We start from the raw sequence: 27,352 nt of genomic DNA on the forward strand, positions 1-27,352 counted from the left end.
ACGCAACCGTGGCAGACAGAATATTTAACGAGTGCGTGGCTGCGTGCCTGGCAGCCGCGGACAACTCCACGCCCACACCAGTACTTACCTCCGAACTTGTAAGCCGGGTCAACACCCTTCAGCCGAGCAGTACCTCACAAGAAGTCAGGGACCTGCTGCAAACCTTGAGCCGCAGTATGAACACCATTGAACAGTTCTGCTCCTCCATGCCTGCCTCTAGACCTGTTCCTCACCCACGCACCGCGCCCTACAATCCCCGTCGCGCCCTTCCGGCCCCGGAAAGCGCCGCCAGCCCCCAGCACAACGAATATACCCTCTGCTGGTATCACCGGCGTTTTGGCCCCAATGCTCAAAGCTGTGAGCCCCACTGCACCTACTCGGGAAACAGCAACAACGGAGGTTGGTAGACGCCCCAGCCCCCGTCCCTTCAGGCGTCTCACTACTGCACGTCACTGATCGCACCTCCGGCACGAAATTCCTCGTTGACACAGGTTCGTCGGTCAGTATCATCCCTCCCTCACGACAAGACACATCAAGGCAACCCTCTTATGACTTGTTCGCCGCCAACGGCACTCCCATCGCCTCCTACGGCGCACGCACCCTCACCTTAGACCTCGCTTTCCCCAAGACTCTATGCTGGTCATTCGTAGTCGCAGACGTGTCTCAACCCATCCTTGGTTTCGACTTCCTCACCTTTCACAAGCTCGGAGTCGACCCAAGCCACCTTCGCCTCATCCATGAGCCCACAGCACGCAAGATCCAGGGTTCACGTGCCAAAGACACCGACACTATTACCTGTCTTTCGCCGTCCAATGAGTTCTGCCCCCTGCTTGAAGAGTTCAAGGAACTTTTCTCACCCCGAGTCTCTCCACCTACGTCGGGATTTTCCATCACATCGAGACCAAAGGACCTCCAGTCTTCTCACGCCTCCGCCGCCTGCGCCCTGAGCTCCTGAACGCAGCCAAGGCGGAATTCAATAGACTACTGCAAGACGGCATTATTCGTCCTTCAAAAGAGACCCTGGGCATCGCCTCTTCACATGGTCGTTAAGCCATCATCTGGCGACTGGAGGGTGTGTGGCGACTACAGAGCCCTGAACCTCGTCACCAAACCTGACAGGTACCCTATTCCGCATGTCCAGGACTTCCACCACAAACTTCATGGCAAGACTATCTTCTCGGAGATCGACTTGGAGCGTGCCTTCCACCAGATCCCTGTAACACCTGGAGATACCCAGAAGACAGCCATCACCAGTCCATTCGGACTCTTCGAGTATACTTTCTTGAGTTTTGGCCTACGCAATGCAGCACAGACTTTCCAGAGGTGCATGGACCATATGCTTCGTGACCTCGATTTTGTCACCGTCTTCATAGACGACATCCTCGTCGCATCTTCAGCGCCTGCCGAGCATCATCACCACCTACAACTCCTCCTCCAACGCCTGCAGAACAACATGAAAGTTCACCCTGGTAAGTGCGTCTTCTTAGCCCCATCCATTGATTTCTTTGGTCACAGAGTCTCACCTAGTGACATCCAACCCCTACCACAGAAGATAACCGCCATCAGGGAGTTCCCCAAACCTGAAACGGCGAAGAAACTCCGAGAATTCCTGGGTTTAGTTAACTTCTACCACCGCTTCATTGCCAATGCTGCCACCATCCTAGTTTCCCTCTACGACCTCCTCAAAGGACTCCCAAAGAAGTCTCACAAGCCTCTCGTGTGGACTCAAGAGGCTGTTACGGCATTCACCGCTATCAGACAGCACATCACACGCCTTACCCTCCTAGTCCACCCTGCACCTAAAGCCCGGACCACTCTCACAACAGACGCTTCTTCTACTGCAGTGGGCGCCGTCTTACAGCAGGAGATCAACGGAGTCCTCATGCCCGTTGCATTCTTCTCACAACGGCTTCAACCACCTCACCTCAAATACAGCGCCTTCGATCGAGAACTCCTGGCTGTCAAGCATTTCCAGCACTTCCTCGAGGCCCGTCAGTTCACCATCTTCACTGATCACAAGCCCCTCGTCCATGCCTTTACTTCAACCTCCCAGTCACATACACCTCGTGTCCTGCGCCACTTGGCGTATATCTCAGAGTTCTCCAGTGACGTCCAACACATTAAAGGCAGCCACAACGAGATCGCCGACACCCTCTCTCGTTGTATATCCAACATTGTCCCCTCATGTCCACCCATTGATTATGGGCAACTTGCCGCGGCTCAAGAGAATGACGAAGACCTGGCAGCATACAAGACATCTCCGTGAGGCCTCACACTCCAAGAACTCCCTGTTCCTGGCACGAATATCAAATTGTGGTGCGACGTATCCTGTGGGCAGCCTAGACTGTTCGTGCCTCACGTCCACCGCCGCGCTGTTTTCGACCACATCCATGGTCTCAGCCACCCGGGTGTGCGGGCCTCCCAGCGCCTCCTCACGCAACATGTCGTCTGGCCCGGCATCAAGACCGATACTAAGAAATGGGCTGCCCAGTGCCTGGCCTGTCAGTCCTCCAAAATACATCGTCACACACGGGCCCCTTTAGAAACCTTCCCAATACCCAAAGGACGTTTCCAAGTAGTGCACCTCGACATAGTGGGACCTCTTCCATCATCCTGTGGTAGCACCTACATCGACCGTTTCACCAGGTGGACAGAAGCCATCCCCATGCCCAATGCTACAGCAGAGTCTACCATCCGCGCCTTCATGTCCGGCTGGGTTTCCCGCTTCGGCCCCCCCGCTACCGTCATCACTGACCGAGGAGCCCAGTTTGAGTCACAACTCTGGCACAGCCTCCTACAGTTCCTCGGCACGACTAGGCAACGCACCGCCGCATACCACCCTCAATCCAACAGCATGGTAGAGCGGTTTCCCCAGCAGCTGAAGGACGCACTCAAAGCACAGCACAACCCGTACAGCTGGACGGATGCGCTACCCTTAGTGCTCCTCGGCATCCGTGCTTCATACAAGGAGGATATGGACTGTAGCCCAGCAGATCTCACCCTAGGCGAGCCCCTTCGCCTACTCGGGGATTTCTCACTCCCTCCTGACCTCCACCAAACCACTCCTGCCATCCGTCACGACTTACTCCAAAAGCAGTTTCTGCATTCAGAGCTACTGCTCCACGCCAGCCTCCTCGGCACCCTGAACACATCCCTCCTGCACTACTCACAGCCGAGTATGTTTTCGTCAGGCATGATGCTCACCGCAACCCACTACAATGCCCCTACGATGGACCCTTCCAGGTTGTGACCCGTTCAACGAAGTTCCTGACGATTATCCGGAATGGCAGACACGAGACCGTCAGCATAGACAGAGTCAAGCCGGCCACCTTACCCGTTGAGCCCCCCGACCCAGCAGCACCACCACCAACAAACGACACCTCCACCAGTCTACCCGCAGTTGCCACCAGCAGCAACACCCCGCCCACGACATTTTGGGCACCCTCTTTTCACCATCAGGTGCCCCCTGCTCCTGTCCTGGACCCTGGTGCCGTGGTAGAACCTGCTCCTATCATAGACCCTCCTCCTGTCGTGAACCCTGCTATAGAACCTGCTCCTGTCATGGACCCTCCTCCTGATGTCGCCCCTGACTCAGTCAACCCAGCCAATGGCCCTGAGGAAGCTGCCCCAGCCGCTATTGAAGCACAACTACAATTGCCTGTACAACCTCCTCTAATCCAAAACCCTCTTTCTCCCCCTGATTCCCCCACAGGTTCTGTGTCACTTGACGGAGTTGTCACCCGCAGCGGCCGAGTGGTACGTACACCTGCCCGGTATGTATCACGTGTGGGACGTAACCCAGCTAACATCCCTGTCGCATCCGGAGGGGAGGGGGAGTATTGTAGTGGAGTCCTCCCCTACAAACGCCGTGTGTCGCTGACTGGCCGACCCCCCGCGAATCTACCGGCGTATCCCTCGTGGTGAAGGTCAGGTAACCAGCGACGCCGAACAAAGCGGGGGGTCCTACCATCAAGCCACGCCTACCGAGGTTATATAAGACCTCACCTGGCCTTCATCGCTCTCTTTCTACTTACCGCCACCAGCAAGCAACATCTCTCAACAGCTCCATACACACGCTCCCTCAGAAAGCTCCTCGCCCTACAGGAACTCTGAGCAAGCTTCGCCCGACTTAGTATCTCTTTAACACTGTGCTGTGCAACAATATACACCTAGACCCCGACTTACGACGGGGTTAGGGACCCAAATCCAGGTCGTAAGTCCGACATAGATAAAAAAAAAAAAAATTTAATAAAAATCTACAATGAAATACAGTACAGTAAAAGTAATGAATAATGATGAATGGATACAGTACAGTGAAAGTAATAAATAATAAGGAATGGATACAGTGTGACTGAGCACTTAACCTTTAATGTAGTCAGCTGAATGCACATGGGGCCCCCATAATTTTCTAATTATACATGGAGACTACATTAACTGGAAACGTTTCGGTATAGAAAATGCGTGTGTCATTTAAAAAAAAAAAATAAATAAATAAATAAATAAAAAAATTTATCTATATCTGAGGCAGTCGTAAGTCCACGTAGTCGTAAGTCGGGGTCTAGGTGTATATACGAGAAACACTGTGATTTTCTATTTCTACCTCAATCCTGAGTGTTGGATAATTTCATGTACGTACGTTGCGAGGCCAAATAAGAGACCCTGACAACCTGCCACGACAGTACGCTACATACTCAAGAGTCTTAGTTCTCAGTAGGCCTAGAGTAAATCTGATTAAACCACTGTATAGTATTCAGTAAGTGTTGTTCATTTCATAAGATTTTTTTATTTATCTTCCCCATTTCTTAGAACAGGCAATTTTTTATTTATTTATTTATTTTTGTTTTGTATTTCTGGTGACCAGAGCATTTCAGTCTGAAAAAAGCAAATTCCGATATACTGAAGCCCAATTTATCGAGGATCTATATCGAAATATCGAATACTTAGTCAAGTGGGAAAATATAGGATGCTTTCCATAATCCAAAATGAAAATGTTCCAGACCTATTTTCAACAAAATTTCTAAACAAATAAACCATAAAACAAGTCAATACAACATTATTTTTAAAATACAGCTCCTCCCCGACTTACGACGGGGTTAGGGACCCAAATCCAGGTCGTAAGTCAAAAATGCTTAAATAATACATAGAAAATCTAAAATGGGTGTCTCTTTTTCTTCTCAGCACCACAAAACTCTCACTTTTAAGCTTGCCAGCCAATTTTAAGTGAATTACAAATAAAAACTTTGTCTGTGTACTGATGTTGGGACTCGAAAATATGTAATTTGACAAAATTTTGGTACGATTAAGGCAGGTCATAAGTGAGGGTGGTCGTAAGTCAAGTAGGTTTGATTGCTCCTGCTCTCTTGCTTGCAGGGTAAGAGATAGGGCATATCGAGCTATGAAACTATCTCCTCCTATTACCCACACCTCTTTCATTACTTCTAGGAATCGTTGTAAGGCTAATCTTCGTAGGGCCAAGCGGAATTTTATTAAAAGAAAGACTGCTGTCCTGACTAATTCTTCCTCTAGTAAATCCTTCTGGTCCTTAGCTAAAAACATGTAACAACTTCTGCACGCCTTCTTTTCCTCCCCTCTTCTGTCCCAATAACTCTATAGCCAACTCTCCCCCTGAGAAAGCCAACCTCTTTGGCACCTTATTCTCCTCTAATTCCACCTTAGACGATTCCCACTCTTCCCCTCCTACTGAACCTATGCACTTTCCTATAATCTCCACTCGCAGGGTTGCCGGTGTGTTATCCAGGTTGGATGTGAGTAAGGCGCATGGACCGGACGGAATACCCCCTCGTGTTCTGAGGGAGTGTGCTGAAGCCCTGGCCCCTGTGCTTGCTCGCCTTTTTCACCTTTGCCACAAAACCAAAACTTTTCCTTCTTCTTGGAAGCATGCCTTGGTTCAACCCATCCCAAAGAAGGGTGACCATTCTAATCCCTCTAACTATTGCCCCATTGCCCTAACTTCATCCCTCTCTAAGATTTTCGAAACTGTCTTGAACTCCCATTTTCTCCGCCACCTTGAACGCCTTTCTCTTTTGTCGGATCACCAGTATGGCTTTCGCCAGGCGAGATCTACTGGTGATAAGCTCTCCTATTGCACCCAAAGCATTTGACAGGGTATGGCACAAGTCTTTGCTATCTAAACTTCCCTCTTTTGGTTTCTCTCCCCCACTTTGTTCTCTCATCTCTAGCTTCCTTGAGAATCGATCCATGGCAGTTGTTGTCGAGGGATCGATTTCTCGCTCTTTCTCTACCAAAAGTGGCGTCCCACAGGGTTCTGTTCTTTCACCAACTCTCTTTCTTCTTTTTATCAATGATTTACTTCACACTACAACTAATTCTAACCATTCTTACGCCGATGATTCCACTCTTCACTCTTCCTCACATTTTCCCCTTCCTCCTAACTCTCAAACTAGATCTGTTTCTAGAACTGATATCATTACTTCTATCAATGCAGATCTGTGCAGCATCTCTGAATGGGGAGATACAAACTTGGTAAAGTTCAATAGTAACAAAACTCAATATTTACCAATTACACTTTGTAAAGTAGACGATCTCCCACCAATTACATTTCAGGACGCTATCATCCTCCCAAATTCTGAAATAAATATGTTAGGCCTCACCATTTCCTCCAATATGTCCTGGAAATCACACATCCTTAGTATAACTAAAGCTGCCTCCCGAAAGTTGGGAATGCTGTACAGATGCCGCAGCTACTTCACTCCTGAGCAGTTGCTCCAAGTATATAAGGGATTCATTCGTCCTAACTTGGAGTACTGCTCTCATATCTGGGGTGGCTCTTCTTCTGTCCAACTATTAGATAGGGTGGAATCAAAGACATTTCGTCTTATTAACTCTCCTCCTTTTGTCGACAATCTATCTCCCCTTTCTCTTCGCCGCAATGTTGCTTCACTCTCTCTCTTTTACAGGTACTTTAACGGGCAATGTTCAGTGGATTTGGCACCCTGTGTACCGCCGGCAAGGCCGTGGGTTCGTAACACACGTCTTGCCCGCAGTGCCCACCGTTTCTCTGTGGATGTCAGTCACACGAGAATAACCCGTTATAGTACCTCCTTCTTTCCTCACACAGCCAAACTGTGGAATGCTCTGCCTTCTTCTGTGTTTCCATGCTCTTACAATCTGTCTCACTTTAAAAAGCTGGTTTTCCGGCATCTTCGTGGTGTAGATTAATACAGTATAACCTTTTTTTCTATATTTTCAATTTCTTTCCGTTCTTTTTTTTTTCGCCCCCCAGGCTCCGTTGTGGGTCGTTTGACCTGTGCCCCGGTAGGCTAATTTCCGTAGAAAAAAAAGAAAAAAAATAAAGTTCAAAAGTTGGGGAGGAGCTGTACTGTAAAAGAGAGAGCAAGGGTACAGTACAGTGGACTTACCAATAAAAGCAGACACATCAGCTTGGGTAGACCAGATGGTGGAGGTGGTGGTAGAGGTTTTACAAAGTGAGTGATTATGTTGGAGTGACAGAGTCATCACGGTTAGAATCATGTCAGAGAGTGCGACATTTTGTCTGCATTCTTAATATTTTGAATCGTGGACTCGCAAAAGGGTGAATTTTGCTCGCATTAATTGAATTCCCGGTAGGAATAGGGTTCCTGTATACGAGTGAGCATACAGTATATACACTGTACAGTATATCGTTACCTGCGTCTTCTTCACAAAATGGAGATAAGTGTTTTTAGATACACAGTTTAAAAAAATGGAGATCAGTTGTATTTAAATATTTAAATTGTTAGGAAATACTTACTATGCAAAAAGTGATGTACAGTACAGTATGTGATACATGTACGTTTGTGCAACTTACTATATAAGATTCATTATTTTAAAAGGGGTGGATTTAAGCTTGTAGTTATTGTGTTGTGATATTACCATTTAGTAAATGTGTTGAGAATGACTGTATTATATGATGAAGCATAAATATTCTTACAAGTAAGCAGTAAACTGTAACAATACAGTATAAACATTCATAATTATTTAGAAAAGTTGATGTCAGAATAGATCTCAAGCCGTTATGTATTTTGAGATGAGCTTTAACAGTAAAGCGAAACATTATACAGTACAGGGTGCACCAATAAAATATACCTAATTTAAATTTGTGTTTGTAACTTTAGAAGAACAAGTACAGTTCTTCTATGTACATGAAAATAAAGAAGAAAGATGGAAGATTTTATTTCTACAGGATAAAATGCTGAATATGACTGTCTTTGCGACAAAAACACTCGTTTATGCATACTGTGAAGTTCCTGATATCTCTTTCGCACATATCCTGTGGTATTGAGTGGATGAAGTCTTCTACCCATGCACACGTGTCATTAGGCTACATTTATGCAAAATACAGTGGTCCCTCGGTTAACGAACGGTTCGGTTAACGAATTACCTTCCATAAGAATCTTCAATTTGGTTAACGAACAAAACTTCGATTAACGAAATCCTTACGAACATCATGTTTTGTTGTGAGCATCAGCTGATGGGCTAGTCAGCCAATTCAGTGATCTGTTCTATGTTGACATTCATTTCCAGTGGAGTAAATATCAAGAAAGTTCTGCTCTTTAATATTTTTGCATTTTTTATATTAAAATTATTAGTAATTTTAACATTTATTTAACATATTGATAATATATGCAGTACAAGGAACTAGATTTTTGTGCGCCCATCAGACGCTTGACTCAGCCACAAGGTGTCAGTTGGCCTCTGTTGACAGTGGAGTGAACATCTATTTTGTTGGTGTCTTGAATATTTTTTCATTTTTCATTGAAATTATTGGTCATTCTGAACTTTAGTTAACATATTGATAATATATAGCACAGTGCAGTGTTGATTTAAATAAAATAATCTTGAATTACACCTAGTGAACTTAAAATTTCATTGGTGAAATGACGGCATCAATCATGGGTCCCCTGAAAGGTGATTTCTCCTCCATCCCCACTTCCTTCTCTTCTCTCTTCTCCTCCATCCCCACTTCTAATTCCCATCATCGTCATCAACCAGGAGCCTTCTACATACACACCTCAAAGTAAGTGTACTTAACTGCATTTTTTTTGCGTTGTACTTTTCTGTGAGCTGGAACCAATTTCCCAATATCCCATTGAAACAATGGATTCGGTTCACGAAATTTTCGGTTAACGAATGACCCTCTGGAACGAATTGTGTTCGTTAACCGAGGGACCACTGTACAGTATTAGGTTCCTAACTGATATAGGTTTAACTGTACAGTATGGGAATTGCTTGGGGTTCTCGAATAAAAAAATCACCCTGCTTTTAACACATAATTATGCATCATATTTGGGTACAAACAGATTTGGTATAAAACAGTTGATGATGCAGATAAAATACAGTCAACAACCAAATTATCATGCCCCCGGGGTCCGTTGGAACTGGTAATAAGCAAATATCTCAGCCACTCCTGTGTTCCAGCATGAAAAGTACGGAAAGTAGCACGATAATTTTTTTGTTCACTTTACAAGTGAAACAATTGACATTTAAAGAATATATCTCCCTATATTTGTTAGTGAAGTATGTGTGAAATAAGATACTGTATACCGGTACAACGTACTACATAGCAAGGACCCTCTATATACGTTTTTTTTTTTTAATTATGCCTTCTTTTGGAATCTGTTGATATAGGTTGAGTGCCATTCCCAACAGGAGACGAAGAAGAATGTGCAACACTGTTTTTATTGATTTCTTGAAAACTACTGCAGTCCACTGGATAATCAAGGGCAATGTCTATATCCTGGAAGTTCAGAAAAAACACATTAAAAATATTGATAAAATAAAAATAATGTATAGGTAAAACCACTTAAATAAATTAAATAGGAGTTTGTGAGAATTGATAATACTGTACTGTACTTAGAAATTAACCCCTTCAGTTTGATGACATAACCCCCAGAAAACAATTTACAATCAATGTCAGCTTAATGTACACGATGCCTTCCTAAAAACCTGTATGTACGTTTATGAAATACGTATATACCCGTGTATAGCACGAGTTCTTAAGACCAAATTTTTGGGCAAAAAGTTGGGGGTCGACCTCTATACGGGTAATAGTTTCGTTAGGTTGAAAAATATTTACCAGTAACTACCAGTAAACAATGGAAACGACGCACCAACGCACCACCCGCTGTGAGTGTCGGTACAGTTGCCAGGGCAGATCTCTTGCGTCATCATAGCAAGCCCAAAGTAGCCAAATGCATGGTATGGTATGCACAGGAGTATGTAGAACATAAAGTATTCATTTTTAAAAGTTTATTTATAGATACATAAATTTTTGTTAATTAAATTTGAAACATCAATATGATGTGAGTCAGGTCATCTACACACAGTTGCCAGTTTCAAAATTTTCCTTTTAAAATTTTAAGTTACCGAGTATTTCTTTTCCCAAATCGTTTTACAATACTTTAGGTAAAACAGTATACTATTGTGCAAACCCCACAGAAAAAAAATTAACAAATGGAGACACCAAAAATGTAAAAAAAAAAAATGCAACATTGTTGGTAGGGTCAGGTGGTTCTAACGGTACCTGCCAGGACCCGGTAATCAAATTTATAACAATATCTAACCTCAATTACTGTAGTTTATCTGATGTAGGCAATATGAAGTAAAAAATACCAGTTAAAGTGAGAAATTGGAAGAGAATAAACAAGAAAGATGTTGGGCTATTTTTGGTAGGGCTGAGGGAGAGAGTACCAGCTGTTTGGTCTTTTTTGGCGGGAGAGTCACGCAAATATCCGTACTAGTATTTGTTTGGTGTTCTGTATTTTTAAAAATGAATACTTGTAAATTAAAAGTACCGTAACATTGTATTATATAAAATCTTGTCATATTTCTGGAAAATAAGAAGCAAGAAAATAAGAATACACCGGTAAACACAATTTCAACGTACGCTAAAATTAAAAGCTGCTTAAGAAGGGCCGATGCAAACACAAAGCCTTCGCGACCAGGGCTCTGCCGTATCAGTTAGACGGTACACGTGTTTTTCGAATCGTTTTCAGTTAAAAAACTTTTACATCACAAGTGAATTAGGATAGAATATTATTGTAATATAACAGTTTTTAACTGAAAACCATTCGAAAAGCGATTACGGTAACATCTTTTGAACGAAAGAAAGCGAGTCATTGTTTTTGTCACGATTTTATCCCACTTTCCACTGAATACGTACGTCATTTCAGCAAAAATATTACATTTCCATATTCTCAGAAATAAATAGTAGTTTTGCTGAAACGTGATGTATTTCAATGTAAATTTGGATAGACTACATGCAGAAAACAAAAGACTTTACCTAACCTTCCGATGTTCAAGATATGTTACTCGTATTTTTAATAGTTTTCGGTTAAAATACTGTTATATTAGTGATATTCTATTCATACTGTGGTTGATATAATACCTTCACGGAAATGTAATATTTTTTGCTGAAATGACATACGTATTACAGTGGAAAGTGGGATAAAATTGTGATGAAAACAATGACTTTCGCTTTGTTTCGTTCAAAAGATGTTACCGTAATCACTTTTCGAATGGTTTAGTTAAAAAACTGTTGTATTGTATTACAATAATATCCTAATTGACTTGAATAAATATTACGATACCATATTTCTGAATATTTTCATTAAAATCCACCAAAATCATTTTCTTTGTCATCGTCTGCAGCACCAAACAGCTTCTCCCAGTCCTCTCCTTGAACAGGGCTAGAGGGTACACGTGTTCGAATCGTTTTCAGTTAAAAAACTGTTACATCACACGTATATTTTACCTAAACTGCGCCTGAATAAATATATTCTCGGAAATAAATAGTAGTTTTGCTGAAACGTGATGTATTTCAATGTAAAATAGGATAAAATACATGTCGAAAACAAAAGACTTTACCTAAGCTTCCGATGTTCTCGAGATGTTATTCGTTTTTTTAATAGTTTTCGGATAAAATTCTGTTATATTACAATGATATTCTATTTATACTGTGCTTGATATAATACATTCACGGAAATGTAATATTTTTTGCTGAAATGACGTACGTATTACAGTGGAAAGTGGGATAAAATCGTGATGAAAACAATGACTGGCTTTCTTTCGTTCAAAAGATGTTACCGTAATCACTTTTCGAATGGTTTAGTTAAAAAACTGTTGTATTACAATAACATTCCCTCCTAATTGACTTGAATAAATACTTGAATGGAAATATACAATATTTTTGTTGAAACTACCCGCGTTTCAGTGTACAGTGTCGTGATAATAAATGGTAAACAAGTTTATAGGACGTAGTGTTTCTCTGAAGGTTTTGTTGTTCCTTTACCCTCAAAAACTTGGGTCGACCTATAAACGAGGAATATCATAAATTAACGATTTCTTGGTCATAAAATCGGGGTCGACCTATATACGAAGGGGGGTTATAGACGAGTATATACGGTATATGGTTACAACAAAACTATCATGGTTGGAAGCATCCCAAAGTGGTTAATGTGGTAAATTATATATTTCCCAGTCATGATAAACGAACAATGGTGGAACCCTGGAAACTCAGGATCAGTTCTCTCCAGGCCCAACAACTGTTCAGAAGTTCCCCAAGACTGTGTCTGAAGGTTCAAGTATTCCAGGATACATTCATCCAAATCTGAGATGATGGTTTTTTCGTTCAGTGTAAATGAAGCAGACACTTACAGTAATCTTACTCAAGGCAATAGGAATAAGTCATAGTAACAGGGCCGGATTAAGCTTAATAGGGGCCTGAGGCACAGATCAACTTGGGGCCCTCTACCCTCAAGGTATATATATAAAGCAAGAACAAAATAGACTAAAATTTATCAATGATTTCATCAATATTAAGCTTCTGCAAAATAACACATTCAATGTTCATAAGAGACAGAAAATTGAGACATTGCTAAGACATCGTTTAACGAAGTTCATGCTTTATATGCTTCAACTTCGAGAATGTTTGGACTTGGGGGCCAGTGCCTCAAGTGCCTCATGGTTAATCCGGCACTGCATAGTAATCTAAGATAACTTACATTAAAGGCTAATTTACTATGGTACTGTACTTAAGGTGGTAAAGACAAGGACATCACCACATGAAGCTAACAATTAGCAGTAATCATCCATGATGACAGTATACTGTAAAGCTCACTTTGGCCGGCCAGAGTCTGTCACAAATCTTGAGCAGCAGGAACTGTAGTGTTACGAGGAACATCATAAACCACCCTGCTAAAAGGCCACATTTCTTGTATCTGCAGTACAAAAATAAATATACAGTACAGTAAATGTGACTACAGTACTCAGAGAGTAAATGAGATACAGTACTATGAGTACTAAGGACACCTTACTATGAGTGCACCAGAGTTTGTCAAGTCTCATATCATGCCTGGGGAGGAATAATGTTATGATTCTTTTCTTTTTTTTCTCAGGATTAGCCCACCTGGGCACAGGTCAATGACCCGCATTGGGGCCTGGGGACAAAAATACAACAACAACAACAACAACAACAACAACAACAAACAATGACGATGACGATGATGATGATAATAAAAATAATAATAATAATAATAATAATACACTGTATCTCCGTTAGCCGGAATCCCTAAACCCGGAACTCTCCGATAGCCGGAATTGAAACTTACTCAGAAAATCAATCCCAAAGCCGGAATTTTCCAAAAATTTCCAGCTTTAGGAAAAAAATTTCAAAGGTCGAAAATCGAGAGAATTTTCTGAAATTGTCTTGAATAAAGATGAAAGTTAAAGTGTAAGATGTATACATTATCATTATTATGTTGCACTACCAGGCAACCCCTGGTAGCAGAGATGGCGGCGCCAGTTATCGTCTGTCAGTCATAGAGTACGGATCTCCATATTAAAGTTTCCGGCCACTACACGGTGTTTCTCCTTTCCTTCAAGAAAACACCTAACATGGCGCAGTGAGTTTAGCTGTGAACCAAAACCTCAAGATGCCGCTCTCATGCCGTCCGGGGTTCTCAACGCCTGCCAGGATCCACCGTAGCCACCTTTCTTTGGCGACACCGGCAATGCTGGCCCAGTCAGTGCTAATGTTACAACAGCAAGCCATTGTCTCGCTGCATTCAAGTTTGGCATCGCTGTCAGCCCCACGCCAACTCATCTCAGCCACGAGTCTCTACGGCCGCAGCGACTGAGAAATGTGACCTGGAGATGTCCTCAGCAGCCTTCCGGTCCTGGAGGCGCTCAACTGAGTGCTGGTTGCAGCTCAACAAGTGGCCAGATGCTGACGCTGTCCTATTTATCCACCTCTTTTGCGTTCCTGCTCTCCAGCGTGTCTTGGATGCAAGGTTCACTACAACTCAGTGGGGGCCATGACCCCTGTGAAGGCTTTGGATGCCATCAGTAAATTTGTGCTTCGTGCTTCAAATCAGGCAGTGCGTTGGTCTGATTTCTTTAGTGATGTTCAGGCTCCTATCGCGCCCATCAGTGCGTATTTCTTGCGATGATCTGCGTATTTTCAGTGGAAAAAATCGCTGATTGGTTGTTAGCTATTTGGGCCGCTTGGGCGCTGCACAAGGCTAACGCCTGATCGAGGTGTTAGCTTTTCTCTCTGAATGTGTCATGCAGCGTCTGCACATACAAAATAGCCAACGCGTCAGCAAATCCGTGCATCGAAAACGCCTTACAATAAACGCCTTTAATTACCAAAAACTTTGTGAATTCTACCTCACATTTCAGTGAATGCAACATTGTTAGCTATACAGTATTGTTCTTGTGGAGGATTCCTGTTTTGTTCAGTCTTGCATCAAGGACATTGATCCTGGGGTGTTATGGGACTTCCATGCGAAAACAATTGTACAACACCATCGTGAATAAACGTTGGCTATTTCTTCACCCTTACCATGTTGATGCCCCATGCCCATAATTATGTTCTTTAAGATCACTGAAAGAAATACGACTATCTGAGGACACGGGTGTTTTGGAAGACAGATACCGACAGCATTGTCAAGACTCAAATCCACATTCCTCGTAAGCCCAGCCTTATCAAGTCTCTGTCTCCATAATTATAATAAAAAAATATGATGATTTTCATCTTCATACCTTGCTTGATCTTATTTTCATCATAGTACAGTAAATGGTTTCTGCCTTACAAAAAAATATAATTAGCTTGAAATATTGCAGAAGATTGATGCCTTCTGATGCAGCTTATCCATTTATTATTACGTCAAATTGTATACAGTATTGTATTTTTTATATTACTGACATATTATTCATGATGAATTGTACACTATGAAAGGCTGATCACAAAATAATATATTAAAAACAGTTCCACAGCTGGTACACGTGGCAACACTTCCCCTACCTCCCTCCTCGTTGCATACACATTATATTCCCTGCCATTGTTCATGTCTCTCACTAGCTGTTGCTCTTGAAGAAATATGATAACAAAGAGCAAAACTTGTCCTTTTTATTTATAAGAAAATGTGATATTTTTACCAATTTTTTTAAACCCTCATTTTTTCCCAGTCAGACTTAATAGTCTACACAAAAAAGCACCAGTTGTTTAAGCGTTAAAGCATCTTAAAAGCTGAGTTCAATGCAAAAACTGACTACATACAGAGGCTTGATGCTTGTTTATCACAACTAAAGCTTTGGACAGTTTAATACATAAGATTATAACAGTGGGAATACAATATCAATTATGAAAATTATATTATGAAGAAATACCACATATAAATTATATTATGAAGCAGTACAGTACCACATAAAAATTATATTATGAAGTACAGTACCACATAAGAATTAAATTATGAAGTACAGTACCACATAAGAATTATATTATGAGGCAGCACCACATAAGAATTATATTATGAAGTACAGTACCACATAAAAATTATATTATGAAGCAGTGCAGTCCCACATAAAAATTATATTATGAAGCACAGTACCACATAAGAATTATATTATGAAGTACAGTACCACATAAAAATTATATTATGAAGCAGTGCAGTCCCACATAAAAATTATATTATGAAGCACAGTACCACATAAGAATTATATTATGAAGCACGGTACCACATAAACATTATATTATGAAGTACAGTACCACATAAGAATTATATTATGAGGCAGCACCACATAAGAATTACATTATGAAGTACAGTACCACATAAGAATTATATTATGAAGTACAGTACCACATAAGAATTATACAGGTACTCCTCGACTTACGACCTACTCGACTTACGACCACCCGGACATACGACCGCCCCAGTCGTACCCAAAAATTTTAAAATTACAGTAATACCCCGATTTGCGCGGTCAATTGAACCCGCGTAAAACGGGAAACGCGGAAATGGAACAACAGAACATATGGGATTAATTGAAATAGAGACTGGGCCGACCCCCAAACTCCACTTTTTCAGACACAATACCTACGTTGTAGTAAAAATAACTTCTTAATTTTATGCTGGTATGCACACACAATTAATAATTAAGAGAAATACCAATAATATTAGGGTTTTTTAACACTAACATTAGTAGAAAAGATGGCTGGGCACACGGGGATGGGGGGTTGGTTCTGAGGCAGAGGGCAGATTATTGGCCCTCACATGTATCACTTGTATCAATTGTATCACTATCCACCACAGAGGCTTGCAGGGCCTCTTTGCCAAACCCCTCAAAGTCCATATAAGTCCATATCCTCACTATCACTGACTTGGGCCGGCTGTGGTGGGTGGCGGGTGAAGAACTTGGTAATGTTTTGACGACTGGGCGACCTTGTGCGCACCCTGCCCGCGCCGCTTCCCGCGTATATGAGTAGATGCACCACGTAAAGTGGAAATTCTGGTTCTGGCGTGGTACTGCGTAAATGTGGAAACACGTTAACAGGAACCGCGTAAATCGGGGTATTACTGTACGTATTTTCGAGTCCCAACGTTAGTGATTGCGCTGTGTACTGACAAAATTTTTTTTTGTAATTCCATTTAAAATATGCTGGCAAGCTTAAAAGTGAGAGTTTTGTGGTGCTGAGAAGAAAAAGAAACACCCATTTTAGACTTTCTATGTATTATTTTTGCATTTTCGACTTGCGGCCAATTCGACGTACAACCTGGTTTTGGGTTCCTAACCCCGTCGTAAGTCGGGGACTGCCTGTACTATATTATGAAGCACCACAGGAGAATTATATTATGAAGCACCACACAAAAATTATATTATGAAGGAGTACCACATAAAAATTATAAATACAGTACTGTACAGGCATCCCCCGCGTTACGGAACCCTGGGTTGCGGAATTTCGCTCTTACGGAATTTGTAAATTATGACCAATAATTTTGCAATACGGCCCGTAAATCCGCCCTTACGGAAATTGGGGTAAATTTTAACAATTAAAAAAAAAATCACTATATAATTTTTTTTTTTAATTATAATTTGTTTGGTGTGGATTTCTTGGTGTTTGCTACCGCCAAGCATGGCATCGCCACGCGGAGTCACTCCATTGTTTACATCCAGTGTGCACGCATGTTTCTCGCCCCAGCAGTTGGATTTAACTTTTACAAACATACAGTAAGTACAGTACAGTGCATTACCTTTATTCAAGATGACTGGAAAGAGGCCATCAAGTGGAAGTGACCGCAGTAGTGCAAAAAACAAGCCGCAAAGGTATTACATTGGATATTAAACTTGATGTTTTAAGAAGGTATATCATAAATTATTTAATGTACTGTATTGTATGTGTTTATACAGTAAATGTTTATTTTCATTCATAAAAGTGCTTGAATTACTTTTTTTGGGCCAAAAAAATTCCTTAGGAACGCATCTCCAGTTTTATAATGGAAGTCAATGGGAAAATAGGTTTCGCGTTACGGAATTTTGCGATACGGTCAATTTTCCAGGGACGCAACCCTTCCGTAACGCGGGGGATGCCTGTACAGTGATATATCCATTAGCTGGAACAATTGGTGCAGAGCACTTCCGGGAATGAGATATTCCGGGTAACGAGACGACTCTCTCAAAGATGGGAAAAATCCATCATCCCCAGAATTTTCCGAGTAACGGAAAAATGTTTTCGGAAGTTCCAGAGTGATACATTATTTCATATCTCAAAGCTGGAAAAAAATCCCTCATCCCCGGAATTTTCCGGAAAATTCTGGCTTTGGGAATGATTTTCCAAGCAAATTTCAATTTCGGCTATCAGAGAGTTATAGGTTTGAGGGATTCCGGCTAATGGGGATGAATTTTTAAGAAGTACCACATAAAAATAATACTGTATTATGAAGAAGCACCACATAAGAATTTTAACTTGAATCAACTGTACAGAGATGTGCTACCATGACATCATTTACTTAAAATGGTAAAATTTCAGTACAGTAGAACGTTGATTTAAAGTGATTCAATTTAAAATTATTGATTTAAAGCGACACCCACAATTAAGGACAATGTTTTAATTTAAAGCGGATCTTTCCTATTTTGAGCGAGCCAATCTGGCGCATCATATTTAAAATTTTGCACCTAATGTTTCTCGGGGCACGCTACACTGTCCTAAGGGCAAAGGTGTACTCTACATGTACTCAAAATAATGTACTAAATGATTACTAAAATTTTTGTCATTAATCACTATCTTATAAGAATGCCAGCAATGTAAATTATTTTCTCCCCGGTCACTTCTGTGACATTTTATAAGCAAAAAAACAAAAACTCAATCTAAAGGACATAAATAAACAAATAAATACTTCACTAGACCTTTGGTGCCAACTGTCAAACGTGTCACTGTCAACACCCCCCCCAGCCAGGGTTTGGTGTTTTAGGCTTAAAGTTTTTATCTTTTATAATGTCACAGACTAAAGTTAGGAGAATATAATTTGAATAGCTGGAATCCTTGCAAGACAGCGAATAATTTGAATATAAACGTCATATATTTTGCACAAGAGATAAAAATTTTTGCTCTTTGTAGTAAAATTCTTAAATTAGAACTAAAATTTGTATGTCTAATGAGAGCTATAGCATGTTTATATTCAAATTAATCACGATCTTATAAGAATGTTAACTATATTCTCCCAGGTCAGTTCAGTGACATTTTATAAGAGAAAACTAAAAGTTACACCCCCCCCCCCAATCTTCCTAGCCTGTAAACAGACCATTTTAAATCCCATAATTTTAGCTGTGTTGATTTATGAGTGTTTGTTTTAACATAATACTACAAAAAACAATGTTTTGTTTATTCTAGGAGATGGACTGAGGTGCATCTGGGTAGACTGTCAGTCTTTACAGTGTTTTGTGATTCTCTCAAGTACCAAACTAAATTATTCCATTGAAACAACACTTTGATTTAGTGCAAATACAGTTTAAAGCGACCTCTCTTGGGTCGACGTTCTACTGTACTGTGCTAACAGAGAAACCAGTTTAATTACTTAGCAGATTATGGTGCAGAGTGCCTCATATGAGATATTACCTTGGTATACGGTGAACAAGGTCAGCACTAGACTCTTCCAGATGCACTTGGTCGTATATTACTTCTGTCCTCTGCACTACATCTGACCACAGGTATATGTTTTTCATCTCTTCATGCATCACCCAAGGGTCAAGTCCTTCTCCGGTCACCTCCCGTTTAATGGCTAATTCCAATTTTTGAGTCAAGCCTGGAATTGGTGAATCTTGGACGTACAATGTACACTTTAAATAATAGAAGACTACACCATGTAAAAGAAAGGACTCAATACAGTACAGTACTGTACTCATTTTTTATAGCTATGTATACCTTCAGGAACCAGTATTCTGGGAGCCTAAATGACAAAACAAAACAAAATGAACATAACTATATACAGTGACAATTAATACAGTATACCTAACCTGAGACTTCTTACTCTAATGTTAAATCAGCGAGTAAGAAGTTAAGAACACATACTGTACTGACCCAAAGTTTGCAGCAATAAATGTAAAAAGTGTCCTCAATTGTTGTACTGTATACATACATTCGATAAACTGTAAACATTCATTTCTGTTGTTAATTTCTATGCCTCAGCACTTAAACCAACTCTAAACTGTACATAAACTACCATGAGCATTTTGGGATGATTTGAGAGGATGCACGATTGGTGCACATGATGTGAGGTAGTGTGTGTCAGTTAGGAATTCTGGGGCAGATAGAAACTAGAGGCAACAGATAACTTATTCTGTACTTGGTATACATTCATTTTCTTGTGAAAATTTAAACATATAATTCAAGTTAATGCCAATTTAATATGCATTTTATTTTGCTAGATGTTTGTCAAGAAGTATAATTGTTTCTTTATGTTATTCAGTTTGAAAGTGTGTATAAGCCAAACAAATGCCACCCCGCATATTTCTGAGATTTTATTGTTCTATGGAAAGCCAGGGGAAGACAGAAACTGGGATGGATGAATGAAAATAAAAGCTGAATTCTTGGAGAGATAAACAAAATCTGGGAGCACTAGTAAAGACAGTCCCAAAATACTGCATTGAGAGTGGAAAGCCATGGTCATCAACCCTCAGATATGAGGATTAAACTTTGGTATTCAATAACGTGGAGCATAGGGTATCCCTATTAGGAATCGCTACCATAGAGAATACCTACACCATCAGTGTTGTGCATAAACTACATCATCCAAATCATGCACCTTGCTCCAGGGCTGCCAACACTTGAAAAGAAGCAGTCTTTTCAGCTACAGTCAACCCTCACTTTACGCGGTCCCACATTCCGCGTTTCCACGTTTACACGGTGCCCTGCCAGAACCCAGGATGCTCACATTCCGCGGTGGGTGTACCCCTTTACGCGGGTGAAGTATAATTTTTTTATTTAGCTCATAAAATTCATACAAATTATCCGGCCAGAATATAATTTACATTGCTGGAATTCTTACAATTTGATGATCATTTTGAATATAAACATCATAGATTTTGCATTAGACATACAAATTTTAGATATAATGTTTACTCTGAGTAAATATGTTATCTTTTGTGCAAAATATATGACATTTATATTCAAAATATTCCTGGTCTTACAAGGAATCCAGCAATGTCAATTATATTATCCTAACTTTAGTCTGATTTATTATTTATTACTAAAAAGGTAAACAGTCTGGTATTCCCACACATTCATCTGGTAGGGAGGGTTGGTGGGGGGTGGGAGGGAGGAGGGGGGTGGGAGGGAGGAGGGGACCGGCGACCGACCACCTGGCACGTGTGAAGAATATTTTTTTTTTATTAACTGAAGATATTTGTTTTAGCTCATAAAATTCATACAAATTACCAGGCCAGAATATAATTTACATTGCTGGAATTCTTACAATTTGATGATCATTTTGAATATAAACATCATAGATTTTGCATTAGACATACAAATTTTAGATATAATGTTTACTCTGAGTAAATATGTTATCTTTTGTGCAAAATATATGACATTTATATTCAAAATATTCCTGGTTTTACAAAGAATCCAGCAATGTCAATTATATTATCCTAACTTAATCTGAGGTATTATTTAATACTAAATGTTAAAATCTAGTTTTTTCACCCAACCTTTCTCTTGAAGGGAGGGTTGGTGGGGGGTGGGGGGGACGGTTGGGACGGACCTACCATCTGGCCGGTTGGAAGAGGGGGGAAGGCAAGGTGGGGTACTTTGATTGACAGATAGTGTCATGAAGAATATTTTTTTTTATTAACTGAAGATATTTGTTTTAGCTCATAAAATTCATACAAATTACCCGGCCAGAATATAATTTACATTGCTGGAATTCTTACAATTTGATGATCATTTTGAATATAAACATCATACATTTTGCATTAGACATACAAATTTTAGATATAATGTTTACTCTGAGTAAATATGTTATCTTTTGTGCAAAATATATGACATTTACATTCAAAATATTCCTGGTCTTACAAGGAATCCAGCAATGTCAATTATATTATCCTAACTTTAGTTTGAGGTATTATTTATTACTATACCTGGTTTTCCCCCAAAAATTTCTGAGAGAGGGAAGAGCCAGCGAGTGTAGTGTGAGAAGAGGGGGAGGGAGTTGAGTCCATTATTTGAATGGACATTAACTTGGCGACTGTATTTCTCTATTTCTCTTAAGTATTAATTGTGTGCATGTACCATCATAAAATTAAGATGTTATTTTTACTAGAAGAAAGGTATTGTGTTGGAAAAAGTGGAGTATTGGGGGTCAGCTGGTCTCTATTTCATTTAATCGAATATGTTATTCACTTTACGCGTTTCTCACTTTCCGCGGTACCCTGTGGGTTACATTAACCGCATAAAGTGAGGGTTGAATGTATTGGCAAATTGGTAAATTGGCAAATTAACATTCACCTCCGTGAATGTCAATTTGCATAAGAAATACCACATGAGAAAATTGATTCTGAATCAAATTCTGCATATGAAGAACCTATTGTTATCCTAACTTAAAAATTACTAAAAATTAAAAAATTAACCCCCGTAAAATTTTACAAAAGGTGCCGCAGGTTAATGAGCAACATTACAAAACTTTCCAATAGAAGAAAAATTATTCCCTTTCTTAAAAATATCCCAAATATTGTGAAGGAATCCATTTTTAACATCCCTAACCCAACAAAAATTTAAAACCAAATGAACCTACGGAACCAAACCTAACAACTCATATATCAGGTTTACATGACTTTTCCTACCTAACTTAACATCTCCACTACATAACCTCCAGTCTGCCCAGCCAGGAAGTCCCAGCGAAGTAGCCACTTCCAATTCAATTAACTGGTGTAGACCATCTATCCTGGTGTACGGGGTATTAGATAAACTTTGGTTCATCATTTTGTAAGCAGATTAATTTTGAATCATTCATGCCCAGAGAAATTTATATTATTTCCCCAAATACTGTATAATTCATATACTGTATAGTACATGCAAATTGCACCTTAAAGCATACAGAAATTACTCCTCAAGCAGTAAAGAATGACCTAAATGTTATCTAAATGTTCTAGTACAAAAATTGTAAATAATACCAATTCAATAAATCAATCATGTCAATACAGGTGCTCCTCTACTTATGAACAAGTTACGTTCCTGAGGCTTGTTTGTAAGTCCAACTTTACTCTTGTAGATACCAAACATATTGTAAAAAATTAAAAGATTTATATTTAGTACAGATATACCCTTTAATACAGCCTTAAAACCTGGCTCACTTTTCTCCTCTTAGGTAATGTTTGTTCTATCTGGAATTTTCTTCAAAATAATCTAGTCTCATCCACATTAAACACCTGTTCTGGCAGGTAACCCTCATCAGTGATGATGTTTGTATCTCTGAAAGTTTGTAAGTTGAACATTCTTAAGTACAGGAGCACCTGTATTGTTAATATTATCCACTCTGTATCTCTATTTTTATGGCTAGATAAACTGTCTCAATATAAATAAAAGTTTGTCAAAGTTCTCTTATTACTATAAAAAATTTGTTTTTTATTATGTACAGTACTGTATATTCACACATACTACATATAGATGGTAGTAAATGCTTAAATTATGAATGTATTTTTTCAGAGGACTTGTTCCTGGGATGCCTTCCCACTTCTCATGAACATTCCAGTAATCCATAGGAAATACTACAAATATCTGTTGGCATTCACCACACTGTGGGCTTTCTTTACACTTCTTGAATACCAAATGTAGACATTGCCTATAAGGATGCCCTACACTCAATGTTCTTGAATACAGCCCCTTGATTGACTGGCTGTTCTTGGTTTCAGTTCAACTGGTTATAATCACAGGTCAAAATGAATGCTTTGCAGAAGTGACTAATGTCCTAAAACTCATAACTAGAACCCTGTACTGTATTGAAATAATTACACACATATAAGTACTGGTACATACAACTTACTCTGTACAGTTGGATAAGCAAGGAGGATGAGGTGAGATGGCAGAACCTCTGGGATACCACCAACATTTGTACTCACTACTTGTAACCTATTAAAAGAGACAAAAAACTATAGCTTTATGGTAAAAATGGATAAAATATCCTGATAATCAATAAATCTGACATCAATAACAAAATCCAAGAAAAAAAAAGCAATGGTACTCTACTTCTTGGCAGTTGCAAGTAATATAAGACCACTGGGTACCCCAAGTAGGTAACCTGCTTCCTTGTAGAATTAAATAATAAGTACAGTACAGTGGCCCCTTAACGAACTCAATCCGTTCCAGAAGGTCGTTCGTTAACCGAAACGTTCGTTAACCGAAACCATTGTTTCAATGGGTTTTTGGGTAATTGGTTCCAGCTCACCGAAAATTTCCTAAATTCAACAAAAATGGTAGAAAAGTTCACTTACTTTGAGGTGTGTATGTAGAAGGCTCCTGGATGATGATGATGATGATGGGATTTAGAATGGGGGTGGAGGAGAAGGAAGAAGAGAAGGCATTGGGGTGGAAGAGAAGTCACCCCATGGTGCCATTTCACCCATAAAATTTTAGCTCTCTGGTTTAATTCAAGATTATTTTCTTTAAATCAACGCTGCACTGCATTATATATTGTCAATATATAAAATATATTTCAAAATGACCAATAATTTGCTTGGAAACACAGAAAAAAAGCGTTTAGTTGAAGAGAGTCTCAAGCAAGATGTTACCTCCAGTGAAAACAGAGAGAGACTGACGCCTGTTTGCTGTGTTAAGAGGCTGGATGCCGCGCATTAAACTAGTCACTTTACCTTCAATTTTGTTCAATAATTGTTAAAATGACTAAAAAATTGAATATTAAACTTTTAAAATTATTGAATAGTATAAACTTCTTGATATTTACAAAAATAGTAAGGAATTTAAGCCCTAGAACCGATTAATGTATTGGCGGACTGATACTAAAGCTGGTTGCCCGGTCAGTGCAAGCGAAAACATGTTGAGGTCGGTTCGTAAGAAGTTCGTTAAGCGAATTTTTTTTCGTTAACCGAATTGAAGATCCTTATGGAAGGCAGTTCGTTAATCGAAATTACGTTAACCGAGGTGTTCGTTAAACAGGGGTCACTGTACAGTACTGTATATATTCACATATGAGGCGTCGCGAGAAGGAAGGATCAACTCGCAACCTTGTCACTTTTCCGGTTTCTCTCGCCCCTCGCAGGTTGTAACCCATAGAGGAATTGCTCATCAACTTTGTCCCTTATACTACCTGGGATGAAGGTCGCTTTTGCCATGGCTCACCTCACCACCTCACTCTACAGGTTTCAGCCTGCAAGGGGATAGAGAAAACAGAAAATTGACAAGGTGGTGAGTTCATCCTTCCTTCACGCAATGCCTCATATAGCTTTCACTTCTAACAAATAAAAATAATTACAAACCCAGAGCAAACGGCTTCACAGATTGCGATGCAGAATGCTTCCGTAAGTGATGTATTAAGAAAGATGTGTCCCCTGACCAGTACACCATGAACCTCAGCGTGAGGCACAGCTCCGAGAAGTTTTAAACGCTCACTTCCCACTTCGTCTCGAACTTCCTCAAGAATGCTTCTTTTAGGTCCATCGCCTCCAATAATAAAGTTCACCTGAGAGGATATAATCTGGGTTCAGATACAGTTATTAAAGTATAAGTATTGATGTGCCTATAAAATATTTCTCCCACAATGTATATATTTCACACCATCTTCTTGTACATAAACTGCAATTATTACTCTTAAGACTCAATACAGTACAGTACAGTAACTCCTCGCTTAACGTCGTCCCGCTTAACATTGTTTTGGTACTATGTCGCTAAACTATAGAGATCAAAAATTCGTTTAACGTCCCGGTGATCCGATATACGTCGTTTTGCGTCGTCACGAACTACTTTCTACGGCGCATCACCCATTCTTGTCTGGCCGCGCTATGCTCTCTCAGCTAGGTGCGCTTCCCTCACTCGCGGAACGTCACAGCGTCCCCAAGTGACGCCGAGCCAGTCTCTGTTACAACTTCACATCATTCCTGAGTGCTTAAGTGCTTTTCCTCTAAAACTCTACTCTAACCATTCGAAATGGCTTCCAAGCACCCATCAAGTGCTACTGATGCTAGTGCAGTGAAGAGGCAACGTAAAACCATTACCCTGGCTACGAAAATGGATGTACAGGTTGTACCTCTCTAGTCCGGCAACCTCGGGACCTGACCGGTGCCGGACCATGGAAAATTCACCCTTTTCCTGGATAGATAGTGACTTGTCCTTATGCTTGGAAGCACTAGCACCAATTTCTCTGCATCATGGTCTCTTTGAAGACATATTGAAGGGGTAAATGTCATATAGTAGCTTCTCAAATTTCGCGAGTTTTTAATTCAACGTATTTTATTGGAACACACAAAAAAAAAATAAATAAAAATTTTGACGGCGGAAACTTGAATTTCGACGGGTTTGAATGGCCCGCCAACGTGCAGACAACGTGCATAATCGTGTAAACAGCGTCATTTCTTTATGTACAAAAGAATCATTATTGTTTATTACTGAATGTCTTTTTTATTGAATTAATGTTTATGTGTGCAAAATGAACAATACAATTCATTAATAACACGTTGAACATTAAAACACACGAGGAAATGACACAGCATTGTTTTCGTTGATTACATAACCAGTGACTGACTGGTTCTACATATAAAACTGAAGAAAATAAGACCTTGGTTGTAGCTGTAGTAAAATTAATATGGTTGTTTTAAGTAATGTTATTTAATGTTAATAAATGGAACAATAGAAGTAGCTAACGATAATGGTAAAGAAAAAAGAGAGATCGCGTATGTAAGTGCGCACACGTGAAAACATATCGTCATTACTTTACATAAGAATATGAAAGCAACACTTATTTACTGTTCATATATATTTTAATTAATGTTTCTGAATTTGTTTTTATTGAATTAATGTTTGTGTGTGCAAAATTAACAATACAATTTATTAATACTACGTGGATTATTAAAACACACGAGAAGACGAGACGGCTGCCGGCATTGTTTATGTTAAAGCTTACAAAACCAGTGACTGATTGGTTCTACATATAAAACTGAAAATAAGACCCTGATTTTAGCTGTAGTAAAATTAATATAAAAAAATTAATATGGTTGTTTGAAATACCTGTAATGTTATTTAATGTTAATAAATGGAACAATATATGTAAGTAGCTAACCATTAAAGGTAAAAAAAACCCAGTGAGACTACGCGTATGTACAGTAAGTGCACACATGTGAAAACATATCGTCATTACTCTACATAAGAATATGAAAGCAGAGAGAGAGAGCAGCCGAACTGCCGGATGTAAACAAACCTTAATTTCCCACGGCTTTGTTTTTTTTTTTTTTTACGGGGATTAGCCTGTATGTATATTATGAGCTGTATGTATATTATGTATGTGCTCCATTTATATACATTATTTATTCATCCTAGCTAGCAGCGTGTGGCAAT

General features: G+C 40.0%; 1 protein-coding gene across 1 annotated transcript in view; it reads right to left on the bottom strand.

Moving 5' to 3' along the window:
* Positions 1-9,276: 9,276 nt before the first annotated feature.
* Positions 9,277-27,352, bottom strand: part of LOC121869518 (phosphatidylinositol N-acetylglucosaminyltransferase subunit A-like) — a 44,389-nt gene continuing 26,313 nt past the window's right edge. The window contains 5 exon segments of the mRNA XM_042370872.1: positions 9,277-9,757; positions 13,139-13,238; positions 19,415-19,601; positions 23,832-23,917; positions 25,282-25,484. Of these exon segments, the coding sequence (XP_042226806.1) occupies positions 9,614-9,757; positions 13,139-13,238; positions 19,415-19,601; positions 23,832-23,917; positions 25,282-25,484 (720 nt within the window). The 3' untranslated portion in view covers positions 9,277-9,613.

The sequence above is a fragment of the Homarus americanus genome, unplaced genomic scaffold (assembly GCF_018991925.1).
Source record: "Homarus americanus isolate GMGI-L3 unplaced genomic scaffold, GMGI_Hamer_2.0 scaffold23578, whole genome shotgun sequence".
Lineage (NCBI taxonomy): Eukaryota > Metazoa > Arthropoda > Malacostraca > Decapoda > Nephropidae > Homarus > Homarus americanus.